We start from the raw sequence: 17,803 nt of genomic DNA on the forward strand, positions 1-17,803 counted from the left end.
CTGATGTCTGGGAGTGTGGGTTTGTGTCATGGGGCTGTGGGGGGGGGTGAAGCGGGGGCCATGGGGTGGAGAGCAGCACAGGCAAGCTTCAGAGCACAGGGGCAAGGCACAGCATGGGGGACACAGAGGTGTGGCACGGTGGGAGGTGGATCACGCCACTGCGCACGTGTGCAAGAGCCGGTGTGCAGGTGAAGTGCGTGTGCATTCATAAAGGCCAGAGTCGTGGGTATCAGGCACAGAGGATGGGAGACAGGGGTGGAGAGAGTGGGACATAGGTGCACATGTGTGCAAGGGACAAAGGGTGGGGTGCTGAGATGGGGTCAGCAGGGCATGTTTATGGGTGGACCAGGGGTCTAATGTGGGCATGCAGGTGTTGGGGCATGGGTTATGTGTGTGCACACACACAGGGTGTAGGGGCCAGGGGTGGGGGCTCACGCATGCAAGGCACATGGAAGGTAGGGAACAGGTGTGTGCATGCAGAGCAGGGGGGATGTGGCACGGATGAGCATGTGAGCACCTGCATGGGGCAGGGCCAGGATGCAGATGCTCACGTGTGGGGTGTGGAGCAGGTGCAAGGTCGCTGGAGAGGGTGGGATGGGTGGGAGTGTGGAGGGGCCTGGCATGGTTGCACTGGTGCAGAGGGGTTGAGGTACAGGTTTGTGCATGCACAGGGCAGGGCCAGGGCGGGGTTGCACGTGTGTACATGGCTTGAGGGGCAGGGCACCGGTGTGTGCAGGCACGTGTGTGTGTGTGCGTGTGTGTGTGTGTAGTAGTTACGGCCAGGATGCACGGGTCCGTGGGAAGGGGGAAGGAAATGGTTTGGGACACAGGATGGTGGAATTTGGGTTCAGGGGGTGTCGGTTAGGGCTTCAGAGTCGCCTGGGTAGAGTGGGATGTGTGAGTGTGGCACGTTCAAGGAGTATGGCTTGGCTTACTTCCTAGTCCCCGTGTGTTCCCATTTGGAAAGGGACACGCCAGGTGCTTTGCACTAGCAGCATGATCTTCAGTTCTCTAAGTCTCAGTTCTTCTGCTTCTCCAACCAGGGCCTCCCTATGCAGTGTGGAGGACCCGCTCAGGCCACTTTGACCCTCACATCGCTGTCCCAGTTCTTTCTGTCACTTCTAAGCTGTTTCTTGGAGTAGGGCTGAACTTGACTTATCCTATTCCACCATCTTCCTGGAAGTCTCTGCCACTTTCCGCTGGGTGTGCAAAGATTCTGTGGAGAAACAGCACCCTGGAGCATCTTTTGCCACCCTCATGATCAATCCAAAGTCTTCTCTCTTTTTTTTTTTAATTTACAAACTGTGACTATCTCTCACAGAATTTTAGAATTTTAGAATTCAATATTTGGCTCAACTCACAAACATCATAAAATCATTCATTCTTAAATAGCTCTGAAAATTATGTTTAAATCAGAAAACTAATTATTACCTCTATCCAACTAAATAAGCCAGCCCTACAGGGATCCTAAAAAGTAATCTTTGGAACTGATTTTGAGACCTAACATACTCAATTTGAACCTAGTTCTAAAGGCCAAGGAAATTACACAAGTCCAACAAGTTTTGTATGAAATTAACTATTATCACATAAATGTGAAATTGTAAATATGTGGATTAAATTCAAATATGATAAGAATTGCAATGAGGCAGAAAAATTCAGATTTCCAGAATTGAATATATGTGACATTATATGGTCATTACATTCAATGTCTGAAATAATGAGAAAAGAAAATCAAACAAGAAGATAACGCAAGTATAAATAACATATTAAATATATAACATTAATATCTAATCAGAATCATGAAAATTTTATCTTTTGGGAATGGCTTTTTTTCCTAGTAATAATAGCACCCCTGGAATAGAAAGCATATGACACCATTAAGTCATTCCTTGAACTCCAAGGAAACTACTCAGGGTGAATCAAGAAAAGCAGAGAGCTGTAATCAGTGCCCAGTGTTTGGATATGGACAGTAGAGAGAGGCACCGGCACTTGGAAGGAGAAAAGGAAGAGAAGCAAATCAGCACTTTAAGTTTAGCCTTCTATTTTGTCAGCACTATACGAGCTGCTTGACTTAAATAATTTCATTTATTCTTTACTATTGAGATGCATACTATTTTTATTATATTTAGATGAGAAAACCGAAACTCAGAGAAGCTAACAACTTTGGTTCTTCTTCAATCCCATGACTAGAGTGGAGCTAGGTAAAGGTTTGACACTTGGACTGATGACCCCTGGAGCCCATTTTCTTCCCCTCACATTCCTCCAACTTCCTAGAAAAGGCACCAGAAGGCTGTGGAGGAAAGGAGAGGAAAAGGAAGAGCATAAGGAGGCAGGAAATTACTGTAAGGCAAAGAGGGGATGTGAGAAAATCCTGAGCAATCTTCCAGCACTTTACGTTTTTGCACAGTATAGACTCTGGGTTGAAACGCTGTAACTCTAACAGTCTACACCCAATGGAAACGTCATGCCTTTCATGTTTGGAGCCAAAAGTCAAATGTTCATCTATGACTCTTTCTGGAGGAGAATGCTGAAAACAAACTAAAATGCATCTTCATTACGGACTCATTAATTCAAGAAACAACATCAAGAAGACATACAAATTATGGAGCAAAGAAATGAGTGTGTTTAGCCTGAAAATACAATTTTAATTATTATTATTATTTTTGTTATAATTACACAAACATGAATAAGTGAATAAATGAGAAAGACTTTTAGTGAACTTTTTTTTTCCATTTTTTTCGAATGGAGATGAGAGTCCTGGGAACTCATTGAGTACCTTCCTGCTTCGGCCCCTAGGGAGGAATGAAAGGGGGGTAATTATCTACTGAGGAACAGAGGTTACAAAATCCAAGGCCCCAAAGAGGCAACAGCAAGCAGCGACCAGACCAGGGATAACCTCCACCCCTCTCTGTTAGAGTTGCTGCCTCACTTTGATGAGTTTTTTAAGGAGAAAGAAGAAGTTAGGCAACAAGAAAATATTTTTTTTGTTTTTATTGAGAATTGAGATGTCATGAAACATTTTTATTGAGAATCAAGAAGGAAGGTACTTATTGGACGGTACGAATGGTTGTACTTAGAGAATTTCAAAATAAGATTAATTCTCTTGGGCAATGGCCATAAAAGAAACCTAGAAAGCAATAATGCCAAAAGTGATGGAGGGATGTGAATCAACAAAAAACAAAAAATTAGACATGAATTTCCTTTGACATTGGAGTAACAAAAGCCAGTGCTATTTTAAGAGTGCAAAGTCTGGGCTTATCAGGAAACAGAAAGTCTTGGATTACAGTTATTATTTCGGTGAATTCTGGGAAATGTATAAAGACCTCATGGTGGGGGTGGAAAAACTGGCCAAAATCAGAGAACAAACAAAAAAAAGCGATTAAACTAAATAAAATCAACAGACTATATAAACCACAGTTCAAATATGTTCTGTTTAAGAAAATTCATTAGATTCACATTCAAATGTATAAAACATTAAGTGTGGCAGATACTTCCAAGATACTCAAAACAGGATGTATTTAAACAGGATGTTCTCTTTGGGAGAACAGCACTACATTTAAAATGCAGCTTCCAGGACTAGATCTAGTATGCAAATCTGAGTACGGAAACATTGGAATAAATGACCCATCAGTGTCATAAGAGTAGGATAATACATGAGATCTGTCCCCTTTAAATAGCAGTATTGAGAAGACATATTTATTCCAAACATAACTGCGCAAAATATTTTGAGATCAATTTAAGGGATGCTTTTTAGGGTCTTTGCCATTTCCCTTTAGATCCCCTGATGGTGGGAAACTGCCGTCCTCTGGGACAGGGGTGGTATTTAATGTTTGAAAATGGCCACATCTCAACATATGCCCAGTCCAGTGAGTAAGATGGGGGACTGTCAGGCAGTGCCACCATGGGTCAGAAATGCAAAGTGGCCCCAAGGCAATGCAACAGCAGAAAGGATGGAGCTTTACAGCAAAAGTGACGATGCTTTGAAAAGTAGTGCTAAACAGGTTTGTGGTTCTTAATTTTAAAAAATTCTAGGCAGCTGAAGGTTTCTGGAAAAATGGTGGCTGATGAGAAAAAAACTTCCTTTTATGACAGCTCTTCTTCTCAAGAGCTTCTAATCCGACCTCCAGTGCTCTCTCCTGCCTGGAGATGAGCGGCCAGGGGCTCTGTACTATTGCGATTTCAGACTTCAGGGCAAGGGGGTGGGCAGCCTGGATGAGGACGCATCATCACCCACCAGCTAGGCTGACTTTAGGCCACAAGACCAACAGAAGTGGGGAGGGGAAGTGGAAGGGAGAAGGAGAGTCCGAGCAGTGCTGAAAGCCTGCCATGCCATAGTTGGTGCCTGGTCTGCTGAAGCCGAGGAAAAGTGGGGCTCCTCCACTGTGAGTCTACACACTCACACAGGAAGTTCACATTGCAGCTCTCCTTTTACTTTTTTTTTTAATTTTTTAATTTTAATTTTTAAATACCAAAAAACACCAAACAAACACAAACATTCCTATTTTGATCATTCCATTCTACATATACAATCAGTAATTCACAATATTATCACATAGTTGCATATTCATCATCATGATCATTTCTTGGAATATTTGCATCTATTCAGAAAAAGAAATAAAACGAAAACAGAAAAAAAATTCATACATGCCATACCCCTTACCCCTCCCTTTCATTGATCACTAGCATTTCGAACTAAATTTATTTTAACATTTGTTCCCTCTATTATTCATTTTTATTCCATATGTTCTACTCATCTGTTGACAAGGTAGATAAAAGGAGCATCAGACACAAGGTTTTCACAATCAGACAGTCACATTGTGAAAGCTCTATCATTATTCAATCATCATCAGGAAACATGGCTACTGGAACACAGCTCTGCATTTTCAGGCAGTTGCCTCCAGCCTCTCCATTACATCTTGAATAACAAGGTGATATCTACTTAATGCGTAAGAATAACCTCCAGGATAACCTCTCAACTCTGTTTGGAATCTCTCAGCCATTGACACTTTGTCTCATTTCACTCTTCCCCCTTTTGGTCGAGAAGGTTTTCTCAATCCCTTGATGCTGAGTCCCAGCTCATTCCAGGATCTCTGTCCCAGGTTGCCAGGAAGGTCCACACCCCTGGGAGTCATGTCCCACGTAGACAGGGGGAGGGTGGTGAGTTTGCTTGTCGTGTTGGCTGGAGAGAGAGGCCACATCTGAGCAACAAAAGAGGTTCTCTTGGGGGAGACTCTTAGGCCTAATTTTAAGTAGGCTTGACCTATCCTTTGTGGGGTTAAGTTTCATATGAACAAACCCCAAGACTAGGTTATCCACACTGCTTGTGAGAATATAAAGAATTCAGTTGGGGAAGTTGAATTTTCCCCTGTTCTCACCATTCCCCAAAGGGTACTTAGCAAATACTTTTTTATTCACTGTTCAAGTCACTCTGGGATTTATCAGAGCATCACCCTGGATAAACCAACAAAATCTCATGTTCTACCCAAGGTTCCATGTACTGATGGTGTTCAGTTAAGCTGTCTACATAAGTTATATTAGAAAATGCACTAGTCAAAATATAAATTCTGTACCAAATAAAATTAGTTTCACACATAAGTTGAAATTTTAAAATATTAATTACCATCTATTTTCAGCATCCTGCAATAATGACATTCCTTTGCTCTTCCTCATGCAAAAGCATTTTTTAAAATTTGCACACTTAGTCACTATCATTATACACTCTAGGCATTCCTAGATTATACCATCTCAGTCTTTATTGTCTGTCTTTCTTTCTGATTTCATTTGTGCCCCCAGCCCTCCTCCCTCTCTCATCGTAGAACTGCCCACCTAAGATCTCGTTGCGTGTACAATGTCATCAAATAGCTACACTTGGCATAAAATGTAGTATTTTATTTAAACTGTCCTTTTCTGAGTCAAATCTTGTTTATGTATAGTTCTGTTTCCTTTCATGGTTGTTTAGCTTTAATTAATAACTAAATTAATTATGGTTTGTAGTATGTGGTTTGCTTCCTTCACAGGCATGTGTGGTCATAAAGGATGGGTGGTAGTATTCCCTTATTTTTGCAAAGCTACACATAAACCATGTCAAAGCTGAATTTGAGTATTTTCTTGTTCTTATTACTGCTATCATTGATGATGGGATGGTGTGTGTGGTTCTGTATTATACTGCATTGTGCTGTACTATATGTATTACATTATATGGTCCTATATTGTACTGTACAGTATTACACTGTACTCTGTTGTACTGCATTGTATTGTACTTCAATGTGTTGTACTGTACGCTACTGTACTGTATTATACTGCATTGTGCTGTACTATATGTATTATATCATATGGTCCTATATTGTACTGTACAGTATTACACTCTACTCTATTGTACTGCATTGTATTGTACTTCAATGTGTTGTACTGTACGCTACTGTACTGTATTATACTGCATTGTGCTGTACTATATGTATCATATCATATGGTCCTATATTGTACTGTACAGTATTACACTCTACTCTGTTGTACTGCATTGTATTGTACTTCAATGTGTTGTACTGTACGCTACTGTACTGTGTTATACTGTGTTGTGTTGTATTATAGGGAAGGAGAATCACAGAAATGTTAGGATTTCAGATCCAAACTGGAATCTCTCTCCTTCAACACCAATTGTTCTGAAAAAATCCTCAATCAAATATCTAACATGATACAAGTTATCTTTCTTGCCAATTCCCACACTTTCTTTGAAAAGTACAAGGTAAGTATGGTGGTTATCAAGAGACCAGAACAATTGAGTCGGATAAATTCTGCTGTAGTGGCTAAAGGGTAGTTCCATATAGTTGCCTCTTTATATTGAAATTAAAAAGTATGTGCAGAAATATTACTCTGAGAAGCACAGACTCTTTACCATGAAAATATCTGTTAGCCTCAAACACCTTACTTTACAGATGATGTAACTGAGGAATAGAGAGCTCCCGTGACTTGTCAAAGTTACATAGTTCATTAACAGCATGGAGACTTGCTCATGAGACCTTTAGACTGGGGTTCTTTCCCAAATGTTCTCTACCTAGATTCTCTAACAAGTACACATCCATGTGGCAATGCCCAAATGTACAGGGAAGGCAGAGGAAGGAAAAATGACAGAAGCAGGTGTTACCTGATCAGAAAGAGTTAATTCTGCACATATCTGTTATTAATTTCTCTGGAGCTTTGGTTCAAACTTATCAGCTTGTTAAGGGACTAAATTCTTCTTCCTTTTCTGATGTGCAGCCGAAAGCGCTGAACCAGTAGATCTGACCACAGGAGGAAAAAAATCAAAAACAAAAGCAGATCGATTTGTGTGGTTCCAGGAAAGATGAAAACATTTTAAAAAATAATATGCACTTCAAGGATGAGGCCTCGGTCAAGCTTTAGCATTGTCAAAAGAGTTTTCTTCTTCTCGATTCACTGTAGAGCAAGTAAAAGGCATTAACTGACATGTTGATAAAACTCGCATTTATGAAAGTCTCAGAGGGTGCAATGACTGATCTGAAGTTTACAGGCAAAGAAGTTAAAAGCAATAGCTGGAGGAAGCTAAACCTAGCTCTGTTTTCAGACTTCTGAGATATTCACAAGGAAAACTTCAGTCAACAGATTTGCAACTAATCAACCATCAATTATTTCTGCAGCACTCCTGGAGTACTAGAGCCCCTACCGGATTGCTCAGATGCCATCTTTGCAGTTAGGGTATGCTACAATTAGAAAAACAAAAGTTTAAAAACATATCTCCTATACATTAGACATTAAATTTCGTGCTGGAGATGTCAAGAAGAATTACACAGGGTCTCTCAACTTGCAGATTTTATAACATGGAGGGGAGGAGAGTGATCACGTAACCTCCACCCTCCAGCAGATGCATTCCTACAGTAACCTCTATCCCCCCACAGTTACAATCCTGAATAACTAAGGCAAGCGTTGAAATTTTAAACTTCGCCAATGAAAGGCTGCCAACTCCCAAAACCCATCAATGAAAACCCAACTAACCCCTACCCCCAACTTCCCACCCCCAAACCGTAAAACCCCATCCCCTGTCACTTCAAAGCAGCCATTTCTCCCTCTCTTGAAACACTGCCCGGGTGGCTCTGTTTCTTCCTGAAACAAAACTTTGCCCGAACTTCTTCACCTCGTCTTTGGTGAGCCTGCAGAGTCTGCCTTTCACCAAGTACAAAATTGTCCTCAACTTACAAGCAATGCCCCCAGCTTCTTCATCAATTGACTGGAATTCTAAATAAGGTGCCCATAGAAACTTGGTTGTGTTTGATAAGCAGTGTCTCAAGCTAGCTGACACATTTATTCCATTAGCAATAACCCCAGGTTCTGAGGTTGGAACTAATTGTTACTTATTTATACTATTTATACTATTTATTTTTATTATTTATACTATTATACTACTTATTCTATAATTTTTACTATTTATTATTTCTTTATACTATTTATTGGTTACTTATTGGCTATCATTTCTAGGTCATTTACCAGCATCAGGCTCATTACAGCTACCATTATCTAAGCCTCACAACAATCTTCTGAGCTGCATACTCTTATGATCAATTCATTTTACAGATGAAATAACTGAAGAACAGAGAGGTCAAACCATTAGTTCAAGGTCACATGGCTAGAGTTACGGAGCCGATACCTGTGTCCAAACACTCCAGCTTTTGAGAAAGCATATTTCCCCTCAGATGTCAAAAAACATATAATGCAAATAAAAGGAGGAGGAAAAGAAAGAATTTTTGTTTTCTGCTACCTGCTGTGCTGGTTTGAAAGGATATATGTCCCCTAGAAAAGCCATTTTTAATCAAAATCCCATTTCATAAAGGTAGAATAACCCCTATTCAATATTTTGAAATTGTTTGAAATTTTATGTTTGAAATTGTAATCAGACCATCTCCCTGGGTGATGTGATTTATCAAGAGTGGTTGTTAAACTGGATTAGGTAATGACATGTCTCCACCCATTTGGGTGGGTCTTGATTGGTTTACTGGAGTTCTATAAAAGAGGAAACATTTTGGAGAATCAAGATTCAGAGAAAGCAGAGAATGCTGCAGCACCACAAGGCAGAGCCCACCAACCAGCGACCTTTGGAGATGAAGAAGGAAAACGCCTCACAGGCAGCTTCATGAAACCGGAAGCCAGGAGAGAAAGCTAGCAGATGATGTCGTGTTTGCCATGTGCCCTTCCAGCTGAGAGAGAAGCCCTGTGCCTTCTCAATTGAGGAAGAAACCCTGAACTTCATCAGCCTTCTTGAATCAAGGTATCTTTCCCTGGATGCCTGTGATTGGACATTTCTATAGACTTGTTTAATTGGGACATTTTCTCGGCCTTAGAACTATAAACTTAGCAACTTATTAAATTTCCCTTTTTAAAAGCCGTTCTGTTTCTGGTATATTGTATTCCGGCAGCTAGCAAACTAGAACACCTGCCTATAGAGCTAGCCCTAGGAAAATGTGCTACTTTAATCCTAGAAAGTACTAAAATGTCCTTAAGCAAAATCCCTGGGCATTTAGACCTAAACTTATCGTTTAACAACTGTCTCTCTCCATTCAGTTAAAATGTCATTCCGTCTCAGCTAGGTGATAGGAAGAAACTCAGCTCAATGAACTAACATGCTAATATACAGACAACAAACAAGCACTTCATCTTTCCACAAATATTTATGCTTTAAATGGAAAGACTTGCTAACTGGAAGAAATGGAGTGGGAAAAGTGAAATGAAAATCTTTAAGCATTATGAGGTATGAGATTTTTATCTATTTTAAAATTAGAGGCACTGCAAGGACATTATACATCTCATATCAGAGGCGCTTTCTAATAATAACTGCTTGCTGTGTGTAAGGCACTCAGCTTTTTATCATTTTAGTCTCAACCCCATGAGATAGGTTCCATTCGTAATCTAATTTACAGAACAGGACCTGAGGCTTTGAGACACTACTTCTCCAATATTACACAGCTACTAAGTGGTACCACCAGGTTTTGAGGACTGACCTTGGAACCCATTTCCTTAGCCACTGTTTATAATTACCTCCTAAGATGCATGGCAAAATGAAGCATTCTTTGAAGTTGACTTCAAAATAAAAACACCACCAATTGTCCAAAGAGAATACTGCAAGAGCTGCATGGGATATGACATGGAGTAATAACATGAGCCATGTTTTCATTGACAGTCCAAATTCTTAGACCCCTAAGGTGATGCTCTTATTGAGGAAGACCCCAGTGTGCTCAGAACCCAGAAGAGGTTACTGCATAATGTATGGTACATTTCATTAGCTTCCTCTGTCCTCAGGAGGCATAGCTGGAGAGTGGCATGCTAATATCCATTCTTCCTTTGTCTCACACAGCCAACAGAACCACCCAGTTTTAGCTGAGCACATGACTGGCCAAAATAAAGATGACATTCTCCAGCTTCCCTTGTAAGTGGGTAGTATTATTAAATTCAGACCAATGCAATGTGGGCAGAAGTGATTCATGCAATTGCCAGGCTATGGCCTTTAAGGTCGGGAAAAGGAACATAACACACGTGTTTGCTTTCTCAGTCCTCCCACTTGTATGCGGGCGTGCGAACAAGCTATCTTGAACCATGCAAATGAATGCAGACTAAATGAATAGCTGAGCAACGAAACAGGGGCTCACACCCTGGGGGAACGAACCTCATGGGACAAAGCTACCACCAACTCCGGATCGCCTAACGTCATGATCGAAATAAAGTTTGATCTCATCTAAGCTTCATTCCCCTGAGAAACCTGTATTGAAAAGAAAACCTGATAAGAACAGAAATGGCTTTGCTCGGAACTGGCTGGAAGGGAGGAAATGCTTTGGTCTATCAACTGGAGAAAAGAATCTACCTGCTGTAAGACAGAAATTCAAGTCTGACATGGTTAGGTGGCCAAGTCGTGCATTTATGGTGGGGACAATAAACAACTGACAACAACCACAGTTTTCAAAAACCACTGATTTGACGGAGGTTAAGGCTGGAACTTGACTGATCAATGAGAGACCCCCCCAGTAGCCTTTACCTGCAGAATAGATTCTAGAGGGCTTTGCACAGAAGGCACATCTGGCTTAGCACATGGCAAAGACTAAGATGGAGATTTAAGGTCCTCCACTCTGCAGGATAATAGGATGTGAACCCAACGTAACACAGCTGCTGACGCAGATGGAATAGTGAGGGCAAATGCAGAGGTACTCGATTTTGAAAGGGACACAAACAGTATCTCTGAGCATATACCAAAGAGCAGCAGAAGGAAAGTATCTGCTGACCTCACTGCAGAGGACTCAGGGAGAAGACGAGCTACTTGGTATTCACCAAGTCAAGTCCAAAGGTGGGAGATGGTGTGGTTTAGTTTAGTAGTTTAGTTCAGAATTGGGAAAAACTGAGGGGACAAACATCTGAGTTTGGCAGATGGGATAAATAACTCTCCAAGAGAGCAAAATCTTCACCCCCAGATGGCTGGTAGAATTGCAACAAAAAAAGGCAGAGTAAGGAGTTACTTAGTAGAAGGAATCACATGGATCCAATAAATCAATTCTCTTATAAGATGTATTTAAATTTTGCCAATTCATAAGCAAGAAAAGTTTTTAAATGTCCATCCATAATATCCTAGTTTAATGCAGAATTGTGCTCACCAATGCAGAAAAAAAGAATTTAAAGAAAGGCAGGAAATATATTAAGCAGAAGACTTCACCATAATATACAACAAAAAAACAAAAACAAGGCAGACAGAAAATGCTGCATATTCTACCAGAGATATGGGAAACATTTTTAAAGTGGTAATTATTATGTATAGATAATTTACAAAAATAAAAGCCATCACAAAATAGAAATAAAGGCAAAATTGTATATTCTCTCTCTTAAATTTTAAAAATAATTTAGTCAAATGCTTTTTCCCATTTCGGCAATTATTGGACCATGCAAAAAACTATAAAATTGTTATATATGTGTGTGTGTGTGTGTGTGTGTATGTCTGATGTGCTGTCTGAACTGATAGGTAGTATGTGGATTGAGGTCTCCCCATAAGACTTCTGGGTCTCATCACCATCTAGAAGGACCTAAAAGGTCAAGTTCAGGGTCCCATGAATGTGATATTCCTACAAGCTTACACCTAAGTACTTTTAAATGTTTTCCAGTGCAGCTTTCTGTTTGGCCTCCATTCAATAAGCTGTTTGCTTTATTTTGTTTACTTGACTCCACGTCCTCAAAATAACTGTCTAAAACTACAATTGTGGAATCGAATGTTTTACATTATACATATTGAACCATCGTATTATTCTTAAGCAATTGTTCTTAAATATCCAGGTGTACTTATACTGTTTTAAGTTCTCCAGAATATTTATGGAAGAAATTACAATATTATATATATTGTGGCTATATAATCTCATGTCCAATTAACCCTTAGTAACCTAAGAAGCCAAAAGAAACATGCCCATGTTCCTTTAATTTTTGGAAAAATATTTTATTATTTTGAGAAAAACAAAATAAAATCATATTAAAGAAAGACTATACAAAAGGTGGTATAGTGTCAGAAAGAGAAAAGCCAACACTGTCAGTGCAGCTCTAGGAGAGCATATTAATCAGAAGAGTGCAGCTGCAGATGTCCAGAATTATGGGTCAAACTGGTGAGAATAAGGCTGATGATGAAGAGTCCCCTCCCTACAGCAATACATGCAGACGCAGATGCAGGCTCATACATGCCAACTTTCTATTGCATAATTTGGCTCTAGAAAGTTACTAATTAAATCCACTGCTTTCATATGAATCCCACCTATTCAGTTCAGTTTCCTTGTGATTCACTTACGACCTGTTAGTCCATTAATTTTGCAAATTTCTATTAAAACATTCACCAAGCACTCTTGCTCTCCCACTCATCTTCCTAAGTGTAATAATAGCTCCCTCTTTTTCAGTACTTATCGTGTGCACACTACCTCACTCAACATACAAAGAAGAAGGTATTGGTATCTGCACTTTCCAGAATGAAAAAAAAAAAAAATCAGCAGCACTGCATGTGAAGGCAGAGCCAAAATTTTAATGGAGGCCTCTTAAATTCCAAAGTCACAAAACCATCCTTCTCCAAAAGGCGAACTCCAAAGCGTGCTTATGTCTGTCTATGGGAAAGAACACGGTGCTTGTAAAGCAACATACACATTTACAAAACTACAGGATGCATACAGAGCTGCAGCTTCTACAGCCTCAGAGACAAAGTGACCATCGCCCATCTTAGTTTATGAAGTATTTGACTTTAGTATTAAATTTAAAATTTCTAATATTTTCATATTACTATTTTTTCTCTCTGCAAGTGATAAACAGCAGCTACCTTTATAAAGGTAAAAAAGTGTTAAAGAAAAGAAAGCTTCTTGAAAGTCTTTAAATGAATCTCTGAACAGCTGAAACGTCTCCAACTGAAACAGAAGCAGCAGTCATAGGGGAAGGCACCAAATACAGATAACGTTCATTCATAATTCTTGGAGTATATATGAAATGTGATTGCAAAATGACTTATCTACATAGGGAAAAATATTGTGCTGATTTCACTTATTACTCCTTTTTTTTTTAATCCACTTATTACTCCTTTTTAAGTTTCTTTCATTGGGAAAAGAAAGAAAAGAAACCTTCAAAATCAGACTAAAGTCAATGGCAGTTAATTTTTAACACTCATTACTGGGTGAAATGGTTAGAGCATTTCTGTGCAGAAATTTTCCAACATCCATGTTAAAGGAACGGATGGTTCCAGGGGAAGGCTACATAAGCTTCTGCAAAGGCCTGGCTTTGAAGGCTGCCTGCCCAGATATAAAAATAGATGGCTAAAATGCAAAATCGATCCTAAGAGCAAACAAATCATTGCACTGTCCAGGTCCAGGATATCAGGGAAACTTGAATATTTGATTTAGGAGCACCGTGGGAGTAAGCAGAACTGAAAACCCTCCAATAACCTTGAAAATCTCCACTTCTTGTAGAAGGGATGCAAGGTTTCAAAACAGCGACCATCTCCCTAGCCCCATGTGTCACCTAACTACAGAGATTAGAGTGGTGATTAGTACTGAGAGTCCGGGCTGTCTTTCCTAAGCAGGAGGCAACATGGTTCTGGGGAGTCAATTGGCCATCCCCTCTTCCCAGGAGCTCTTGCTCTCCTCCAGCCAAGGAGGAGGCGTCCAGGTCCCTGCCTTCCCCAAGGTCAGGCTGCTGACAAGGGTGGGGGAAGCAACAGTTTCCAGATCCAGCGGGAGCCCATCAGCACCCCGTGCAGGGCCGCCCACACCCGCCCGCACACACCCACAGCCGGCTTAACGTCTCTGCACCCAGAAGACATGCGGGATGCGCAAGGAAAGCACTGAAAAAGGAAGGAGGACCTAGAACCCTCTAGTCAGGCTTGTGATGTCCCGGAGGTGAAGAAACAGGGAGGTGGGAGGACCAGGGTTATCTCCACATAGCTTGAACCTGCGCTCCTCCCACTGAAGCTCTGGAGCGCTCAGCCCCTCCCTCGGACCCCGCCCGCTGGGGGTTACGAGCACAGTCCCGGAGCCCTGGCCGCGCCTGTGGGAGAGCACACCGGGCCTTCTCGGGACCCTTTTCAGGGACTGGAAGCCCCACCTCTGTCCACGCGCTCCCTGGCAGCCCGGAAGCCCCTCGGTGCTGAGAGGCGCAACGGTCCTCCTAAAGACCCCCCACCCCCGCGAAGTGCGGCCAAGACCTGGTCCCCTAACCCCCCCACCCCCAGCCGCGAGCACCAGGGGCACAGGCGAGACGTGTCCAGAAACAGTCAGAGCATGGCGTGGCGGCCGTGGGCAATCGGGGGCGGCGGGGGGCGGGGGAAGGCAGGGCGAGGGGAGATCATTCCGATTGTCGTTTAATCTACTGGCACAAAGGTGACCAGGCTGTCCGGAATGGAAGAGAGGGGCTTGGGCACAGCGCTTTTCCCAGAACCCCCAGGCCATCAGCACTGACAACAGCAACCCCAGCGCTCACACCAGAAGCCCCTTGTTCCCCTGGGCATCTACTTCCAAACCAGCAAATAGGAAATGTGACAACACAGGGTTAAGCACCGAGATGACCCAGGCCATGCCAGGGCCTCTGCAAAAAGCCCAGAAAGTTCCCGCACTGCATTCCCAAAACCTTTCCAATTTAGGCAGACTGGGCAGAAGACAGGTCCCATCAGCTTTGTGGAAGCGATGCGCCCTAAGTCCACGTGGAGGTAAGAAGGACAAAGATCTGCGCAAAGTAGTCTGCGGGAGCCTCAAGGGCGCAGGAAAGCGCCAGGCTCCCGGACGACGCCCCCAGGTCCCCGGGCCCCGGGGACTCGGCCTCCTGATGTCCCGCGGAGGTTCACTGTGCTGACATGGCACAGACACCTCACTCACAAAACGCCTTACAGCTACAAAATGTTTCTGGGAGTCAAGATCTTCCCGCACGAAATACGTTAGAGCCCCTCTTTCGATTCCTTGCACAACTAAAACAGCGCACGTGCAGTCCTGAGTGTAGACCCCTGGGGAGATGGATAATAACGGCCTTTGCTGCCACGACTGGCCACCTTCTTTGAAAAATGCAACCGCTGCCTGGTGGAAAGCGCTCTGTTCTCCAGCTCGGTTGGAGAGGGGAAGGGCAGGCGCTGTAGGCCAGTCTTTAGAGTGGGGGATTCAACACCGCACCCACCGTCTAAGAGAGGAGTTTGCCTACAGGCTCAGAAATGCTCTCAATACAGGAGCCCTGACCATGGTCTTGGACCTGACACCTCGCTCCTTTGCCGCCGGGCTGGCCGTGGGAACTAACCAAGCGCCTAGAAGGCTCGCACTGGCCCTCCCTTAGGCCTCCAGCCACGACCCAGGCCCCGGCCCTGCTTGCTGCCTGCTGTCTGCAGAGGATCGGACCGGACCTCGGCCATAGCTGTAACTTCAGCGTCTGGGACCTAGTAGGCGCCTTTGCTGAGGTCAAAGAAAGGGAGAAACGTCCAGGCGCCGTTTCTCTGTTTCCCCGGAGTCTTTTCCCACTGGAAGGGAGTGAGCCCTTCTGCCCCTCTGTCGCTGTGCCTGGGGTCTGGGATGCGGGAAGATAACCTCGGTGCACAGTGAAACATCATGAGCCTTTGTCTGGGGACACCGGGGGTGGGGGCCAGTCCGATTCTGTACCGTGTCTGGGGAGGGAGGCTATCTACTGTTGCCTTCAATAGCCTTGCATCCTTTGTGCATAAATCCGTACTCCACGAAAGGAACTCCACGTGTACGTTTAAATTCAGTACCAGTGGTCTCCACTCCAAGGCTAGCCCTCCAGCCTGGACTCTCCAGCTGGGGACAGCACGCGACCATATGCCCCGAGGGCAGCGGGAAAGCGAGAGTGGAGCCCCGGGCAGCGCGCGTTGACTCCGCCAGGACCCGGGCAGCGGCGCGGCTTCCCGAGGCGGTCCTGGAACACCAGCGCCCTTGACGTGCTCGGAAGCGCCCCGGCAGCCCCAGCCTCCGGCCTCCCCAAGTAAGCCCGCCAGCCGAGTACACTCACCTACTGCCAGGCAGAGGGGCAGCAGCAGCCTGAAGACTAGCCCGCACACTACCTCCGAGGCCATCGCGTCGGTGCTGCGAGTCCGGGGTTGCTGGGGCCCGGGCGTCCGCCCGTGCCCGCCTAGGGCCTGCTGCGGGCGGGGACTCCGAGCCGCCCGGGCATCGTCCGCTCCCGGCCCGAGGGCGCGCGCGCTCACACGCAGGTCCCAGCGGCCCGGGCCAGCAGCGAAGTGTACAATCCTTCCCTCCGAGGTGGCGGGGCCGGGAGGGCTGGAGGGCGGGTGGTGGGGCGGGTGGCGGTGGGTATCCCGCTGGTCTCGGGGGCGCGGTGCGGCGGCTGCGCTCTCGGGGAAGCAGGGCGCACTCTTCCGCGCGCCCGGGCGGCCCCGGCAGCTCCCCGCGCACCCCGCCCTCGGCGCGGCTCTTTGAGCTGCCGGCGCCTGGCGGAGAAGCCCCAAGGGCGGCTGCGCTCAGCCTTGGCGCCCCCCGGCCTGGGGCCGCAGAGCCGCAGCGGGGAGCAGCCGTGCGCGCCCCGCCATCCCCTAATCCCAGGCTCCCGCTCCCGGCCCTCGGGAACCGCACGGAGAGGACCCGTGCGCGTAGAGTGGGCAGGGATCGGAAACTAAACTGTCCACCCAGCGGTTCGGACTCCAACTCCTTTCTCCACCTCTGCAAGTAAAAAAAAATAATAATAAAATAAAATAAAACCAACGCAAGCGGTGGGGGCGCCGCCCCGCTCCCGGCCTCGCCCTGCGCGGCGCAGCCGACTCGGGCGCACTTCTCCACCTTCAATGAAACTTTCTGCGCCCTGGCTCTTGACGGGCGTGCGCATCGGCCAATGGGGCCGCGGCTCGGGGAGAGGGCGCCCCGCACCGGGGACAGGACGACGCCCACAGCCCGCCGCCTGGAGCAGCGGGGGAGGCCACGCTGCGCTCCCTGCAACTGTATTTCTCGCCCCACGCGAGTCCCCGCCGCGTGGTCTTGAGCCGAACCCAACCCAGAGCCCGGAGGGTCGTCAAATGCCCGAGCGAAATTGCAGAGGAGCCCCGGGGTTAGCCGCTGCTTTAGCAGTTGCCTGATGGGACTGTCACCTCTTCTGGGTACAATGCGGGTTTGCATCTGTTCAGAAAAATGGAGTAGGAATTAATGCAGACTATGGACCCCGTCCATATTTAATCTATGAGGAGTTTTAACTCAGGGTGGGCTGTGAGGAAACCCCAGGTCTTGCGAAGGAATCTCATCTCCTTTGTGCGCTCACTTCTTATGAGTAGAACTCTTGTTTTCGCCTCAAGCTTGTCCCTTGC

The 17,803-nt window shown here is 44.9% G+C and overlaps 1 protein-coding gene across 12 annotated transcripts in view; it reads right to left on the reverse strand.

The window, feature by feature from the left end:
• Positions 1–16,607, reverse strand: part of PIEZO2 (piezo type mechanosensitive ion channel component 2) — a 562,484-nt gene extending 545,877 nt beyond the window's left edge. For all 12 annotated transcript variants that reach the window (XM_077135993.1, XM_077135995.1, XM_077135992.1 and 9 more), the window contains exon 1: positions 16,501–16,607. In XM_077135993.1, the coding sequence (XP_076992108.1) occupies positions 16,501–16,564 (64 nt within the window). In that variant the 5' untranslated portion in view covers positions 16,565–16,607. The remainder of the gene's footprint in view (positions 1–16,500) is intronic.
• Positions 16,608–17,803: the final 1,196 nt, after the last annotated feature.

The sequence above is a fragment of the Tamandua tetradactyla genome, chromosome 18 (genome assembly GCF_023851605.1).
Source record: "Tamandua tetradactyla isolate mTamTet1 chromosome 18, mTamTet1.pri, whole genome shotgun sequence".
NCBI classification, from domain to species: Eukaryota; Metazoa; Chordata; class Mammalia; order Pilosa; family Myrmecophagidae; genus Tamandua; species Tamandua tetradactyla.